Source organism: Megachile rotundata, chromosome 3 (assembly GCF_050947335.1).
Source record: "Megachile rotundata isolate GNS110a chromosome 3, iyMegRotu1, whole genome shotgun sequence".
Lineage (NCBI taxonomy): Eukaryota > Metazoa > Arthropoda > Insecta > Hymenoptera > Megachilidae > Megachile > Megachile rotundata.
Window position 1 is genome coordinate 21,750,741 of NC_134985.1, and position 17,179 is coordinate 21,767,919.

General features: G+C 44.0%; 1 protein-coding gene across 16 annotated transcripts in view; it reads left to right on the top strand.

The window, feature by feature from the left end:
• The window catches only part of DIP2 (disco-interacting protein 2), a 39,890-nt gene that overhangs the window by 7,620 nt on the left and 15,091 nt on the right, over nt 1–17,179 (top strand). For 3 of the 16 annotated variants that reach the window (XM_076529843.1, XM_076529845.1, XM_076529846.1), the window contains exons 1-5: nt 1,119–5,159; nt 5,987–6,852; nt 9,098–9,169; nt 11,144–11,371; nt 15,600–15,737. In XM_076529843.1, the coding sequence (XP_076385958.1) occupies nt 4,345–5,159; nt 5,987–6,852; nt 9,098–9,169; nt 11,144–11,371; nt 15,600–15,737 (2,119 nt within the window). In that variant the 5' untranslated portion in view covers nt 1,119–4,344. Of the gene's footprint in view, nt 1–1,115; nt 5,160–5,986; nt 6,853–9,097; nt 9,170–11,143; nt 11,372–15,599; nt 15,738–17,179 lie in introns of those variants that run through there. The other 13 variants (XM_076529849.1, XM_076529850.1, XM_076529844.1 and 10 more) reach the window with 12 other exon arrangements.

The window sequence follows — 17,179 nt, forward strand, 5'->3', positions numbered from 1 at the left end:
TAAGGATCCTAGGAGGCTCGAGGAGCACCTAGGTTCTTTGGAGAGAGTCTAGGGTCTTTAAGCCGAGGAGATTGTTCAGGGACTTTAGGGAGTTGTCGACGCGAATTTAACTGTACGAGACCACAACTTTGACGAGGCTTTTTTTCTCGTAATCCTTGCACGCGGTTGTACTCGGCGTCAGGCTCGATTTCCGAGGATAAATATCGTGGTGGTTGAATGCACTTCGTTGTAAATTTTCTTTAAAATTCAAGCGGAAAATCGCGGATCATTTAACGCGTACTGTCGCGATAGGAGCACCTCGGTAACAAGTAAAACTGTGGCTCGTAGAAACACAAGAGATACGGTGAAAACAAATTGTTGCAGATCGGTAACAACGGTGCTCACGTTCCACGAGTCTCCAGGCAATAGCACTGAAACTTTTATTACACGATCCGGGCGTGTATCGTTCACGAATCGAACGCATCGGATCCCGGCACGTTTGTGCGCAGGTACCAGCGTACGGGAAACGTCCTGTTCGCCTGTAAAAATCCCCTCTCGATGCTGCTCTCGCGAGGGCATCATTCGCATCGCTCGAGGATTCTCTCTATCCGATTCGCGATCTTTGCGAGTCTGCCTTAAAGAAAAGTCTCGTATGGGTGGAGGTTAGAAAATCGCTTGAGCGAGACAGAGAGCGTTGCCGAGCGCGAAAGCGAGATAGAAAATCGAAGGGTAGGATGGAAGTAGGGGGTCTTTGAACACGCGAGAGCGGCAGTGGAAGGTGGCCGCGAGAGTAACAGAGAAAGAGAAGAAAAGGAACGGAAGAGACTAGAGAAGGCAGAGCAAGACAAAGAGAAGGAAAGAAAGAGAGTGGGATGCTGCAAGAGAAGCAAGAGAACAGAGTCGTGGTGTGCGAGGCGAGAGTGGACGGACGGCATACCACCACTACCCGTTCCTTACCCCTCTCGTCTCTCTCCTGCTCTCTCCCTCTCTCTCTCTAGCGGCGTGACTTTTATTCACGAGGCCCCGCTTCGCGGCCTGTTCTCTCTCTCTCTCGCTCGCTTCTGGTCTCTGTTCGTTTCTCTGGTCCGCGGTGGTTCTCCGTGAGTCAGGGAGAGGTGCAGCGTCGAGAGCTCGCGAAATGCCAGTGATTCGACGCGACTTCGACTACGCGCACTACCCGACAGTTTTTCTCCTCGCTAGACGAGGGGACCGCGGCTTCTTCGATGTTCGTTCCTCTGCCCTTAGCGCCGTAAGGGTGGACCCGCGTCGCGACGACCCGCGCCTCGAGTACGCTCCACGACCCTACCGACCACTGCTATCGCCCTTGCCTTTGCCTCCGCCACGCTGATTACTCTCTTGCTCGCTTCTCCATACGAACACCAGTATTACCGCTTTTGCTTCTGTTATTCTTTCTTTTATCGATGTCGCTCTCGTCGTTAATATTCTACCGTGCTACCCTTCTAATTTCTCCTTTTCTCTCTTGGACCCCTACCCTCTTATGAACTACGGTGTTTACGCACGATGTACAAACTTTTCACACGAAGTGATCGTGTTTCGATATTTTCCATTATGGTCAGTTTGCCGAACAGTGCACGTATGTGGAAAGGTTACGCGTGTCCTACGTTAACCCTCGAATGGCGGTGCTGAAATTTTTCGACCGAAGACTTTCATGTATCGAAGTACACGGTGCTCCGAAGAAGTGTATACACTTCGTAGCTATACTTGTTAATAAACTTTCTTTGAATTATCACGCTCAATAGTCTGACCCGAACAAAGCTGATTATGTGAAACAATGGGATTTCAATCGATTCGTGACATAACCTTTGAAAAGGAATCCATTATAAAATAGAATCGATAAATCAAAATAAAATTGTCTCGAGCAAATCGGTACTTTTACGACGCTGCGCGTTTGAAAGCCTTTAAAGGGTCAAGAATGGATTCTTCATGACGATAGAATAGTTCGAACGTCGACAATGTGTCGCAGGAATTCGATCGAGAGAAGTAAAGCTTGTGAAATAGCTTCACGTGGGCGAGGAATACGACTGTGTTATTCCCTTAACCCTATGGTCGACGCGTACTACGTCATAGAAGATCGTTAATTGCGAAATTCAAATATCGGACTGGCAACAAGTCGTAATACGGCGCGTTTAGATTGCGATCTTGTACTCGAGTACATCGAGATTAGCGATAAATAATTTATTAACTAAGGATAAGTTTTGTATAATCTAGCGGGAACCGGCAAGTTGTTCAAATAGAACGTTGCAAGCTTCGAAGCGAGAAACCGGTATCATCTCGAAACATAAATTTCAAGCACATCGTTTGAAAATCCAGCGTTTCATTTAGAAATCGCCGGCGATACCTTTGAATCGATCGAGATCTAACGCGTTGGCGTGTCGAGATTTCTTCGCGTAGCCTCGAAACTGTCTTTCCTCTCTTTCTCGTGATCTCGCGATATAGCTCGTAATTTGTTTTTTACCGGCACGCAATTTCATCGCCGTGTCACGTTGTGCGAGTCCCTCATTGGAGAACACGGTATCGATGAAAAGAGAAAACCAAGTGTTTTATCGCGATTCTTAACACCACTTTTCTCTTTTATTTTTTTGCTGGTGTCACTATTCCTTTTTAACGCATGCTCGATGAAGAGTTTTCCTTTTAATATCTCGCAGAAGCACTAACGCTTTCCTGATTCGCAAAATCGATAGCAGGCGGTCTTCCATTGTTCCGAGATTAACGCTCGACCTTAATAATCTCGTTTCAGCGTAATACTTGTAGCGCGAAATTCGAACTGTCTTGCGTGTTCCAATGTGCAAACGTGTGCAAAACCGTGTTTCCTCGGTTCTGTTCCGCGAGTGTACAGTGAACGTTGAAGGCAGTGAAAGAAGTATCTAAGAAAATTATAATTCCTATTTCTTTATCGGGTTCCATCGAAGGAGGATACGTGTTTCCCAACGCCGCCACAGAAATAATAAAAGTACGCGAGAGCGGCGTGGAGCGGCGGAGTAAAGGGTGAAATCAAGTGTGTCGTAATCGTTCGAGGGGCGGAGAAAGTATCGTTCGAGATGTTTTCAACGATTCTAGATGCTCTCTAGATGAATCCACATTGTCGTACGTCGAGCGAAGAAAACGAAATCGGATTTCGCGTGCACCGAGAGGAGAAAAAAGAAAACGGTTCGCATCGTGTAACTTCGAGTTAACGTTTCTTCGCCGACTGCTTTTTGATTTGGCGATATTAATCGCGGTTTTACCGCTATCGAGAAGCAGCAGCCCGAGTTTCCTCGAGGCGAGGATGAATCCGCGCGCTTTGAAGAACGCTTGAAACGCGTGACGACGGCGACGTGTCGTTGTTGCGAGCTTACGTTACTTTCCATGCGAATGTTGCGCGTCGAATCGGTTTTTGCCAAAGGATCGTGAATCTGTGGACGAAGGGCGAAAAGGGAAGAGTAGAAGGTCGATGAAGAAGAAGAAGAAGAAGAGGAAGGAAAAGGAGGAGGAGGAACGAGGCAGTGCAGCGTCGAAAAAGGAAAGCCACGCTGATTCGCGACTGGAAGACCTCGGTGTTGCACCTTAAGATCGCAGAAACGCGAGAGCGTGCGAGCAAAGGAACGAACACACGAACGAAAGAGAGAAAGAGAGACTGGTAGAAGAACCAGTGTAGCTTAAGGAGATCTCTGTTGCTCTTCGGCCGGCTGGAAGGACTCCAGCAGGACCAAACCAGCCCTTCGATTCTTCGCTGACTCCTTCAAAGGGATATTCGATTCGACTCGCGCGATAACTCGTGGAAATGAAGTTGAATCCGAAGAAGGGAGTTGAAATTTCTGTTCTCGGCGAAGGGGAACGAAACTCGAGTCTGCTCGGTGAAATTCGTACTGCGAGAGATTCGAGCAGCTTGAAAACCGAAAGCATAGCTAAATGAAAATGTAAACTGATTCATCCTCGTGAAACTAACTTTGCTCGGATATTTAATTGGAGCCCGGATTAGACGAGAAAGGCGAAACTGAATCATACTGATCAAGCTTCCAAACGCGTTGCTTTCCTCTGATTATAACATTTTAAAAATCGTTCCAAAGAGGCACAGAATTGAATCGAAGTACAGAATTTGTAGAAAAATGAAGCTTGAAGTATTTCTTGATCGGTGAGACTCGAAATCTCACTCATGAAATTAACGTCGCAAGAAATATTCCAAAAGAAAATCCAAATCAGAATGTAGACCGAATTGGGAGGAAAAGTTAGTGGTTAGGTAAGAACAAGGTAAGATCCTATACACATGAGATACTGGAAGAAAAAGTCCCGTCGACGAGCCGGCGAAAGGATAAAATGCCAGGTGACGAGTTGATCGTTTGAGCAGTGAAGTGGACAGTCGAACCGATGAGACCGTTGTCTTTCGAGAACTTGAGGAGGCTCGTGGGTCGCAAGAAGGACCGTAACGAGCCGTCCTTCAAGCGCAGCGAGTCCTTCAAGAGGATATCGATAAGGAAAAGCTACCTGGACCGGGGGAAACGTCGCAACAAGCTCCAGAAAAGCTTGGAACCGACTATCCCTCCTACCATCGATACAAACTTGAACGAGAAACCGGTCGAGAAGAGTATCATTAAGGATCAGAAGCCGAAGAAACTTCAGGATGACACCTTGACTCGCGAGTCCATCAGCTACGACGAATGGTTGCAAGGTGTCAGTTCGTCGTCTCGAGAGAAACTCGACCAGGTGCACCGGGAGCAACAGCAGAATAAGCAGAACAGGCAGCACGGTTTGGCAAAGAGCAAAGTTAACAAGTTTCAAAAGCAGAACGACGCTGATCACGTGGCTGAGGATTTGAAGGTTCTCGAGCTCGATGGATCGCCGGTGTTGCACTCGAAATCGTTCAAAATCTCGAACGAGACTATTCAGGAGAAAAGCGGCAGCCAGCAGGACATTCTGCAGATTCAGGAACCTTCCGTCGAAGGACCTCCTAGCGTTAGCATCAGTCTGGGAAGGATCTGGAGGGACGCGGTACCGGTACCGTTTCCTTCGCCTTCTGGACCGTCGGTTCACCACTCTTTGGACAGTGCTTTGAAGGAGAGGAAACCTCAGCCGACCGTGGCGAGGACGGTGTCCGCTCCGGAGAAGAGTGTCGCTGGCAAGGATGCCTCGTCCGCGTTTGGTTTTTCACTCAGGATCGCTAGGCTGGCTGATTTTCGAGCAGGGTTATTATCTCGAACGTTTCTTAACGCCTTATCGACGGACTCGATCCACTGATTATATATATTGAGCTGTTTTATTAGGAATATCGACGAAATGTTCGTGTAGTCCTTTTCGTCAAACTTTAAGCTTAAAGTTGATGTGTCACAAGTCGCCAGGTGTCAGATATTTGATACGTAACCTAATAGAGTTTATTAACGCAGAGTACCGTCGATAAGGTATTAATTGGCTCTCGTCAACGATGAAATTACGAAAGTACCGAGTTTCCTTAGCTTTGAAAATTGCATCACCGGAAGTTCGAAGGTAGTTATAGGTTAATCCTTTATATCGTTGCGTGCAACGTCTATTTCGTTAGTTACAGAGCAGGGGAAGTTAAGTTCTATTATTTGTTCATGTTCAAAAGCTTTCCTAGGAAAAATTATGTAAATGAAGTAGATTAAATAAATTAAGTGTAATTGATAGGTTAGTTAGATTCTTCAGATGTTGTCTTTGAATTCTTCCTAGATTTTGCTTAGACCCCCATAGATTTTCCGCAGGTTCTAGTACACGCTCTCCCCGAGTTTTCCCAAGATTAGAGACAATTGATAGGAGCCTCCGTCGTACTCTTATTGTTAGCTGAAAGGAAGTTACGTCGTACTCGAGTGTTACGCAGGATGTTTCTACAAAAAGCAAACCTTGTTAGTGTCGATCATTGAAGTTGTAGAACAAAGGTTCAAGTTTGGGATAGAGACCTTCGAGCTTTCGAGTGTCACGATATATCGTAGCAAACTTTCGTCGATTTGATCGTTCGAGCCTTCGCGACAGATACGTGAATTGGATAACATGACTTCAGGGGTACGAGAAACGGTTTTTTCAACCGGAGAAAACACAAACCGTCTCCTAGCGTGAGCGGCGAGGGTTACTTCAAACGAACGAACGCTTCGAGACGGTCCAGTTCTCGACGTCACGGAAAACGTGCCTCGCAGAAGACGAAGAAACCTTCTCGTCCACCGAGATCGAACAGCCCCGTGTGGTTCGTTCCGCCGGAAAGACGTCGATCGAGACGTCAGCGACGAGTATGGCGAGAGATCAGATACTTTCCTGAAACAGTGATGCCGGTGGTGGAGAAAATCGACGAATGGTCATCGAATCTATCGGACGATCAATTCGACGACGCGAAATTATTGCTGTCCGGAGACTTCAACGACAGGCGGGAAGGTGGATCGAACTCTTTAGTCTCGTCTTCTTTGGGCTCGTTCTCCGCCACTTCGTCCTCCTCGTCAGCCTGCAGACCACCAAAGATCAGCGACTTCAACGAGGACAAACTGTTCTCGGAAGAGCTGAGGAACAACGGTGTTCTAGCTCGGAGAACCACATGGAGGCCCATCACATCCAACTACTTCGCGAGTAATCAGTTCCTGAGCTTTCTATCGAAAGGCTCGAGCAACCTCGTCCACGGGAAGGAGAAGTCGAGGGCGGATTCGTTGATGTATTATAGGTGTTTGTCGTCCAGCGATAGCGAGACCGAAGATGAATCGAACAGGTTCGACGTCGATCGAAGGAAGAACTCGCACGTTATACACAGGCAGCAACAATTGAAGAGACAAAGATCTGGAGTCAGGAGAAGACCGCTCAGACGAAAATCGCAGCTTCGAAAGGCTACGTCTGGACAACCCGTGTTCCTAGTAAGGAAGTGCTCGTCCTTGAGGAAGAGACCCAGTAAGATCACGAAAATGTTACCAATAATTTCATAATCGAATGTTGCTATCAGGTGTCCAATAGATCTCTTGAGAATCCCCGTTTGTCTCCGTTTCGTCTGTTGACTCCACGTGATCGATGTTAATTACGTAACCCATTCGCCCGGTTTGGTTTCATCGCGGTTTTTGCCTAGACTGAACTCGATTCGAATCCGAGCACGTACCGCCGACTAATCACTGTCTCTCTTTCGTCTCCTTATACACGTTACCTCTATCTCCGATCGATCTTTATCCGTAAACGATTTTCGTCTCGTTTGCATCGAGAACGTATTGTGTCGTGAACTCTTCGAGAACGATCCAGCAGACCTACATCTTCTTTAGCTTTGAGTCGATTCTCCGTATCAGCTACAGCGCGAAACTTGATAATTTAAGTTTCACTAATTTCCATTTATGATTCGTGAAATTGTATCGGAGCACGTGAAATTGTACCGAGACTAGAAGTTGCCCGAGGGATGAAAATTTGATAATTCATGGTAAATCGGTGTCGAGAAGAACGAGGAAGTTCAATTACTTCTCGAGGAACTTCCATCCAACGTGCTAGAGAAGCGTTTCACGCGAGTTGGAACACGGTGGACGCGAAGCGAGCGTGTATCTCTTCGGGCTATCTAACCGCTAGTTAAAATTATCGGTACGCGGATCGACTGGCCCTCCGGGCAAAGTGCATGTTGCCCTCTCGTGGACTTACGAACGCGAACACGTCCAGGGGAATTATTGCACGCTCGAGTTATGTTTCTGCAACCGAGGATGAAAGAACCTCTCTCGAGCTGGGGATGTTTTCTGCGACTATTAACCCCTTAAACAGCCACATTGTATGCGTCGTGATCAAAGTCAGTAACGGGAACGACGAGTATACTCGCGTCACAAAAATTCTTCTTTATCTTATGTTCGAGAATACGTCGAGTATGTTCGCAACTAAAATTTTGTACAATCAGATACTCCAGGCGTTTCATGATTCGGTGAGAAGCAGTTTCAAATGTAACTCGACTTGTTTCAAAGTTATATCGTAGATGAATTTATGGAAGAGAAATGCATCGAGGAAAGTGGATGATTGCTGCATAGTTTGAGCATTGTTTAAATAAATTCAGTGATAATGCCGTATGACCTAGTTTCGTTGGGTGCCGGTGCTCGAACCTAGAAAAATCGTGTCTCGGCCGTTAGCCGATCGATTCCAGGCATTTTCTCGAGTTACGAGGCGTGACGACAGCATGCCAGCTCGTTTCGCATCGCTCGGGACACGTGGGCAAGCTTGTTGCTCCCTGGCCATTTAGAATATGCAGTATTTTAAGTACCGGCCAGCATTTTTTACGTTCCTGGGACATTACTGAATTTTCAAGTTTAAACCTTAACCCTCGTATCAGTTCCACTTTTGAACAATTATCAGTTTCCGACGAATCTATCGACCCGTTTTCTCGTAGTCAACGAACCGAGCGAATTGGAGCTTCGAAAACTGCTGGTTATCTAATCGATTCGATCTTTAACGATGTTTCTCTGTTCCAAATATGCTCGTTACCATATTGCGGTATCGAATCACCTTGAGAATCGCTTTCCTCGGTACAATTTCATTTGTCACGTTTGGCGAGGTCGTATACAACCAGGTGTTTAAAACACCGAGTTTCTAAGTGCAGCTGGAGGCGTTCACCGATCGTCCTCGAAATTCCTCCGAGTTTCGTGCAACCAAGAAATTATCCCAAACGAGATCGATCTCCAACAGGGAGCGATCGAAAGACGTCCTTTTTCAGTCTCGATGGAAATCGATTCGATGAAACTGGCCGTTGAGAAATTGAACTCTCTTATTTAGCTATTGCTCCGAGGCTAGGCTAATTCGATCTTCGGTAACTATTCTATTTTTTCCACCTTCGAGAACATGCGATCTCTTGATTGCACGGTATCGAACGACGATACAGAATCGATAACATAATTAACTTTTTGCGAATCGATACGTTCGTCGCCTTGAGGGGTGTTCAATTATCGACATCGCAAATTTAATGTATTCTACTACAGCAGACTCTTGTTATATTACCACCGTTATCGCTAGAACAAGTTCCTCTTTACACGGCCTTTCGCACACATTAACGATACCGATCGCGTAACAAACTCTTTATACCGACCCCAAGTATCCCCTGGCCCAACAGTCCATCCGTGGCGATGTAACCAGTGGCTACTGTATTTAAAAAAGAGATAAAAATAATTAAAATTCCTTGTTACAGGGGACATTACACAGAAGGGCTACGAAAAGAAACGGACACGTCTACTTCAGCAGTATGCCTCGAAGCAGCTGGGTGAGTGAAACTTTTTCTTTTGCTCGCAAGAAATGTAGCGAACCAGTCATGCTCATCATCATTTCATTCTTAACATCCGGACGAGAAGCTCGCGACGATGCAGTTTTTCTTTTTATTTCCTTAATATCGTTTCCTGCTTTGCGTATTCCGACGTTTTACTTTTACAACTTTCTGATTGCGAGGCAGTTTATTGTCTTAGGAAAGAATATTTTCAAACCGATTCTATGACAAGGAAATCACTTATCATTTCGTTGATAATGAAATCACATTGATATTGATAATTGTGTAATTAGTGGAAGGTTCAGTTCTTTTAAAATTTTGTTAGACCAATTGGATCATCGGCACATATGATAAGAAGAGCTAAAAAACCAAGTGTAGTGTATCTCGTAATTCAATAATTTTACAAGAAAAATCATCAGATGCATGTTCGACACGCAGGATTAATGGCGAATAGTAGATAACAAATTATCGAGTAGAAATAACTTGTCATTTACATAACGACTTGGATGATTTTTTCCGGAAATATGAAAAATCGTCGTCCGGAGCTTCTCGTCCTCGTGGGCCGTGTTACACGCGCGATAATCTCGCGTATTGCGCCACGTATCCAGACGCACAACCGGTCTCTCATTCTTGTAATATTAATCGCGTTCCGATTCTCAAGAGACAACAGAGCCTGACGCATTCTGCGCACAATGCTGGCCAGATGCAATCGTAATGGGAATAAAAAAAAGAAACGCAGAAGAGGACACGAGAACGCGTGTATTCTTCATCGTTCCGAACAACGTTTTCCATCCGTCACCTACCACCGGTTTTTCTCCTTTCTTATGCAATCTTTTCTTATCATTGTATAACCAAGGAGGCCTTCGTAGCTGCTGCACGGCCGCAGATTTTTCCAACGATGTCGCCTTCTCGACACTTTTGTCTGCAATTCCGCAATCGGGAAACGTGTCGGGAATACTTTTGATACTTCCAGTTCTTTCCGATATCGTTTAACCCTCAGCACTCTGTGCCTCGACATTTCTCTTGGATCTTATAAATAATTCAGATAAATTGGTCGAATATATTTACCACTACTAGTAAATGAGAAATATGTCCCATACTCCGTCACATAGAGAACCTTTTCTTGACCCATTTTGTAAATTGGTAGGTAAAAGAAATAAGCGTAGATCATTCTTGATAGCTTGAATAGCATTACTATTTTGCTAACGGGGTTCGATTCGAATTAGCGGTTTATGCCGCGTAAATGAGTATCGGTTTTCCAAGTTTTCCCTGAAAGGCAAAGAGGAAACGTTCAGGCAAACACCAGTAGTAGTCGCACTTATAGCCGCAGCTGCAATCGGTCGAACGACTGGCAATCGGTTGTGGTATACGTACTGTTTAACTGTACCTGCATGCGGAAGAGCCACTTCCGCGTTATCCGCTCGTTATACGCGATGTACATCTGCCATTGTGGTGTACGCGACACGAGGTAAAGACAATTTTCCAGTTACCTCCAGTCACGCTCCATTCGTGATTTTCCAAACTACCTAGACACGAGAAGTCGTTACTTTCTTTTATTTCCAAATACTCGATTTACGATCAACTTCCAACAATTCGAAGTATTTGCATTTTACAAGTTATAAATTTTCTCCCACAATAATGAGTGCGTAACTTCTAATTTATAACAGTTGACAGTTTCTCCCCGTACAATTTGAAATTTCGCAAGAATCCATATGAAAAAGTATTACCACCGCACTATTATTCCCTGCTCTATAATTCCAGCCATCGAGTCGGCATACGTTATATTTCTTATTTATAAAAAGATGATATGCAATTACGATATTCCACGAACGCGTTAAAATCGTTGAACCGTCGATGAACGAGCACGAAACGGAGAACGCAGCAAGTTTCCCTTGCTCTGAGAATCGGAACGAAAAGAGTCTGGAGAAAGAAGGGTGGCTTTTTTCTGCATATGCACGCGTGTGTGACACACAGGGGCTGAAAACGACGGAGGAGGAGGAGGAGGAGGAGGTGGTGGAGGTGTCTGCGTCCTCGGTATCACAGGGGTCGAGAGAACGGGTTATGGAAGCGGTGGTGGTGTCGTTGGGGGTATTGGCTTGGGTGTCGGCGTCGGCGTCGGTGTCGGCGTCGGTGGCCGACCACAGCCGCGTGCACGTCGCACGCAACGTCGTGTCACGCACAACGAGAAGCGCTATCATTCAGGTAGCGCGACCCATTGCACGAATCGAACGTATTTCATTTTTCTTTCCTCCTTGTTCGTTTTCTTATTGTTTATTCGTAACACGCCTAGAACGATTAGAATTTTTAGCTGCCGAACAGGATCTACTTAGCTACTTCGCTAGTAGGAATATATTTCGTTAGACGACAGATGGTACGTTCATTGAGCAGTGTGCATTTTGGACTGTTTTCCTTTTTATTTCGATATGCGTAGAATTTTCTGTTTTCAGTGTTTGTTTTTAATCGGATGGTTTTCTTTCTTTCTTCGTTTTCTTCCTCTGTTTCGTGTGACCGGAGATGGAGTGAAACATTCAAATCTGATTTCCGGATACTCGTTAATGTTTAACAGCTATAATAATACTGATACAACTGCATAGTAGAACACAGTATACACAGAACAAATTTCGAGAACTTCGCGGTTTAAACGAATTACACCGATGACGGGATTTAACCCCTTGCCGTGCCATTTATTTATGAGCTGCGTCAGTCAAGACTAACCATTCAGGACTATAACATTAAAACGAACAAAGAAGATTAAAATGTTCTAAGTATTTTATATTTAGGGAACCTTGACAACGCAAATTATAGTTGGATCTAAACTTCAAGTTGAGTATTCAAAATTTGAGTAACATTAATTACATTTGAGTTGCGAGTGCGTCACGAGTGAGACTCGTCAAAGCACGGGAAGGGGTTAACGCGTTAATCCGCGAATGAAGATGTAAACGATTTATGAACGTTCGAGAATAATCTCGAAAGAATTGTTTTTACACGCGAAAGAAGAGAAATTTATGAGAAATGCAAGCAGCAGACGGGGATCCGTGAATAGCTGACAAGCTGTCGAGTACTCGTTGGATAATTGCGATGCCGTTGGTCCTCGTCTCTTAATTAAGCGACGGGACCCTCGGGCTCCAGCATTTCACGTACACTGACTTTGCTTCGACTTCTCGTTGGCGAATTTTTCCTTCTTTTTTTTTCGCGAATCCAACCAAATGACAGCCTAATGCTCGTCGAGTCCGGTTGAGTTAGTATCGGAAATCAGATTTCTCGAAATTGTACATTATTAATCAATTAGCGGAATTAGTAACGTGTAAATAGCGCGTGCGATCGTTTTAGCCGATCGGTTGTAAATTGTGCACGGTTTAGATTTTTATAAACGCACGTACGCTATCGTTCATAATCGTTTGGATACTTTTATCTTCCACACAAAACCAGACATCCAGATATTTATGAACTGTAGTGTAAATAACGTTAATTAATATTTAGTTATGTTCTTCTGTTTTCGCATTTTAAGTTAATCATTTTTCACGTTCCCTTTGCAAACTTCAAAAATTGATTGCAAAGGGAAGCGTGATCGAATCATAGCTCGAGCCATCGTCATTTCACGTTTCACGATTCATCGGTAATTAATCTCAGTAATCATCATTCTCATCAGTAGTGACCGCAAGCCTCTTCATACCCTATGTAGACTGTAATAATTCTCCAACTAGTGTTTTTAGTTCTTAAATCATTAAACAGCGAATTCGTTTACATAAAAAGTACTGATAGAAATAGCTACGCTTTTAAAAGAGATTACGCATAGAATTTTAATATATAATTGATTATTCTGTCACATAACTTTTCAGCGTCGATGCATTAACTGTGGGACATCTTGTATAATAAAATAATAGAAAGGAGACAACGCAGAATTAAATTGACTCGAATGTTTTACAAAGTTAACAAGTTCGTTCCGATTGTAATAGTTCCAGTGTACAAGAACCTTTTTAAAAATGTTTGAAAGAAGAGTCGAAGTTTGAAAGAGCATAGGGCTTGAAGAGGTTGTCATTGTTCTCCCTTGATGTAGCTCGCTTGCTTTTGTAATCCCTCGTGCGTATATACCGATTCGAGCAGAGACGCTTTTACACCTTTAGATACCTTTGTAATTTGATTTAGCCGGGACCGGTTGTTCCACCTTCGGGTCACTCGAGATCGCAAGCAGCCATTCCTCGAGGCATTATATCCGCAAACACCTTGATTTTTTCCATATCGATCGTCGATCGACTGGAACGATTCGACGATACGCCCTCGTAAACGTCGAAATTTCTCTATACAGGGCGTCTCAAAAAAGATCGCAAAATTAAATATAATTCCACGACGATAACCTCAGGAATTCGTGATAACGTTTTAAAGATGGCTTACGAGATATTCAATCTTCTTTTTTTATCTTTTTTTTTCTGATTTGTAATGAGTTTTGATAACCAGTCTGAAAAATGCACCGACTCAGTTCGCCTAAGGTTTAATACTACAACGAACGTTGTTATTTTGTACGTGTTTTAGTATTAAACAAGGTAAGTCGAACGTCTAACTTTTTCAGCTAGAGGATATAGGGTGTGCAATATTTTTGAGAGTCTACTGTACTAATCTCTCATAGCGTGGGTTTATTACAGACTAATAAAGTTTTCTTGAAATAACACTCTTGGAGAACCCTTAGCCGTGAAGATTTTAATTAACCCTTTGCGGTCCAATATCTTGCGTCACGTCGATACTTTCTGTCACATGGATAAAATATTACGCCTGAGGCGACGAGATAGCTTGTTAAATTAATCACGCTGATTATGAACGAATTTCGCGAAGAGATTAAAAAGAAATCTCAAGGTAAACGTAATGTATGATTTAAAAGTGATTTAATCGTGAAACTTGTGCAAGAAAACTGTTCTTGCATATCGGTGATTTCGAGGAATATCACACCTTTTGAGGAGTTTAAATGATTACGTTTATGTACACACATATGACGGAATGTTTATTCTGTAAACACTTTCAAGAGGAAATAAATACGAGGTTCAACGTATCATTGACTTAACATTTTTTCCTTGTTTAACCTTTTACGGTCCTAAATGCTTTCGCTATTTTGTTCCACGTTTGACCACTAATTTATAATTGATTATCGCTCGGTGTTGCAGTCCACGTTTTCTCCCAGGTGTTTCGCATATAAAACGTCTCTTTTCTTTACTTCACATTTTCGTTGCAAAATGTCTGTACTTCCGTCAAGTATCTGACCCTAACTGACCCTAGGAGTAACATCTATTAATCTATTATCTCGTTTTTAACTGGTGTGATACGCGTTAGAAATGGTACAGAAATAATGAAACCATTGACCACTTTTAGTATTTTGATCATTTTTTCCTGCACTCCTTCAAAGTTTATTTCCGTATCTCTCAAGCTACAAACGCAGAAACCGAAAAGGGGTTGAAATCGACTGGCTCGACACAGGTCCACAAAGGGTTAATTTTTGTTTGTTCGGTGAAGAATAAAAATTTGATCGCAAAGGGTTAAGAGCTGGAATTGTTGTTACACGAAGGTTGTCCCGTTGTCGAGATTGAATCGCGTCACAGCCCACCTCCTCTTCCGACCTCTCTGCGCCATTGCAGAACTGCGAACAATCGATAAAAGTGAAATCGTTCGTCGCAGCTTCCGAAGGTGGAACGACCGATCGTGAACGTCGCCCTGTACAAAAGCTTATCCGAAAGAAACGATTCCCTTTATACTTCCTTCAAGTAATTACTCCCCTCTTTGTTGATAGAGCAGATTCCTTGCACCGAAAGTTATTCTGATACTGTATCTACACGATCAAACGAAAAAAATTGTGGGTTTAAATTTCCAAGCATCTTATTAGTCGAGCACGAAGTTAACGAGTTATGATCTGGCCGGAAGATTAAATGCTTTGATTTAGATTAATTCGATTTGGACTTTGAAATGTTTATTTCAATCGGAAAACGATTTGCAGGGGTTCAAGGTACTAATTAGAGCGAATTAGGGATGGTAGCTTGAACTTCTAATGAATTATTGATAGCTGCGTTCTAATGAAACGCTATCAGATTTTCAAGATCTATTACTCGAATCAAAGCAATAGCAGAACCTAAAAGTTTCCAAAACCTAGCTGTTTCTAAGTCGAAAATAGTTTTTTACCAAAATTAATATTTTGTTCAGAATTGTATCTTGCCCTAAGAAAACGCTCCAGATCGTAACTTTATCCTGCAAGTTAACCCCATAAGAAATAACTGTAAGAACACCCTTTTGGTTCTTCATCGAAAGAGCCAAAAGAGCAGCAAAGAGCATCGTTTCTTTGCACCAAAAGATCAGCCGTAGCTGATAGAAGAGAAGATCGTAGCTCCCTGCCGATCCTCGTAGATCTCCTTTCTTTGTCTATGTGGCGTTGTTGTTGTTGTGTTGCATGCAGGAGGCCGGCTAGTACCTGGCGGGATTGCCAGTCCCCCGGGATCTGGCGGCTCCACCGGAAACACCGGGAACTCGAACTCGGCGGCTGCGAGACGCGGCAATCGCAGACTGACGCGCAATGAGAGCCGCTATCATTCCGGTGAGTACATCAAAGCTGCTGGACGATTTACAAACGGTGAGAAGAAGCGTGTTAACTCGTCGACGCGTTCGCTGCCAGGATCGACAACCGAGACGATCGTTGTGTGCCTGACTCCACGCGATATCGCGTGAGTGTTCACCGTCGATGACGATGAACGATGATCCTAACGCGATATCGAATAGCGTTGATAATTCACCGATATGTCTTGCGATCTTAGGGTCGTCGAGCACGCGATATCGCGTGACCAGCAGCGGACGTGTAAACTCTTTGGACGACGAACCTTCTCACGATTTTTCCCTCGTATTATCCTTTTATTTATTCAAACCCTGGGTGCTTCCTCGCGTAAGGGGTTTATTTTTGCTTTGTATTTCTCACCTTAGCCCTTATCCCTTCGATCGTTAAAGCTTCCCTGTGCGTCCTTTGTATGAGTTTTCCGTTTGTTACGCGCGTGACAGTGTGCGTCAAGCTTTGTCACAGCTCTCACAAGACTTTAAATATGAATTAATAATTTAGGATTAAATATCAATATCATGGAATTATCGGTGCTCAACCGAGTGAAACCTCGTCGAGGCGACTGCTCGAAGATACTCGTTTTATAGGCAATTAACAAGGAGGTCGTTGTCCACAGGGTTAATCCAGCAACCGTAGAAGATAGACGCGACAGATTCTCGATCGATAAGGGTCTCTGCGAGTACAATTTCAAGCTCAAAGTTCGATTGACCGATCGAGAGTAAGTCGTATCGAAAAGAACGTAACATCGCGTCTAGAATAATTCGCGATTCGCGTCTGAATAATTGTGCTGCACATTAAGCTCGATTAAGCTTAGCACACGGAAACATGCTTCACGAGTGCAAGGAATGCGCTTTCGGTGCGACCGGTCTCAGCTCTCTGATAAAGCGTTTCCTGCCTCTCTGCCGCGAGTAATTTACTTTTAAACATATCGTAAAACCGTACGCCGATTCGTGAGATAATCGGCTTCAAATTCTTTCGATTTTCCGCTCTTCGACGATTTGATCTAATACTCTCGAAGTCTTTCCTCGAACGTTGAAAATCTAAACACGCTGACCGTCGTAATTTTAAGTAATCGATACATTAAATCGTTGATAATCGTTGCAACGATGCAGGTTGATCTTCATCGTGCCAGTCCGCGCGTTAACGTAATAAAAAAATCGCGCTCGAAAATTCCTGACGAAGAAGCTTTTTCTTCGTGTTAGAAGCTGGCACGCTGCTCGTCGGAACGGAACGAAAACCGAACGAACGGTTCTTCGTGCATAAAGCCCGCATAGAAACTTCATTTATCTAGAGTCTAGAGGCAAAGTCCGCTCGAGAGTACGGCCAGTCTCGCACCTGGTGCACCGTTACTGCTCGAAGAGGACGAGCACGAGATAAGTCGATGGCCAAGAACGTACGCCCGCGGTTACACGCAAATATGCTCTCCGCGA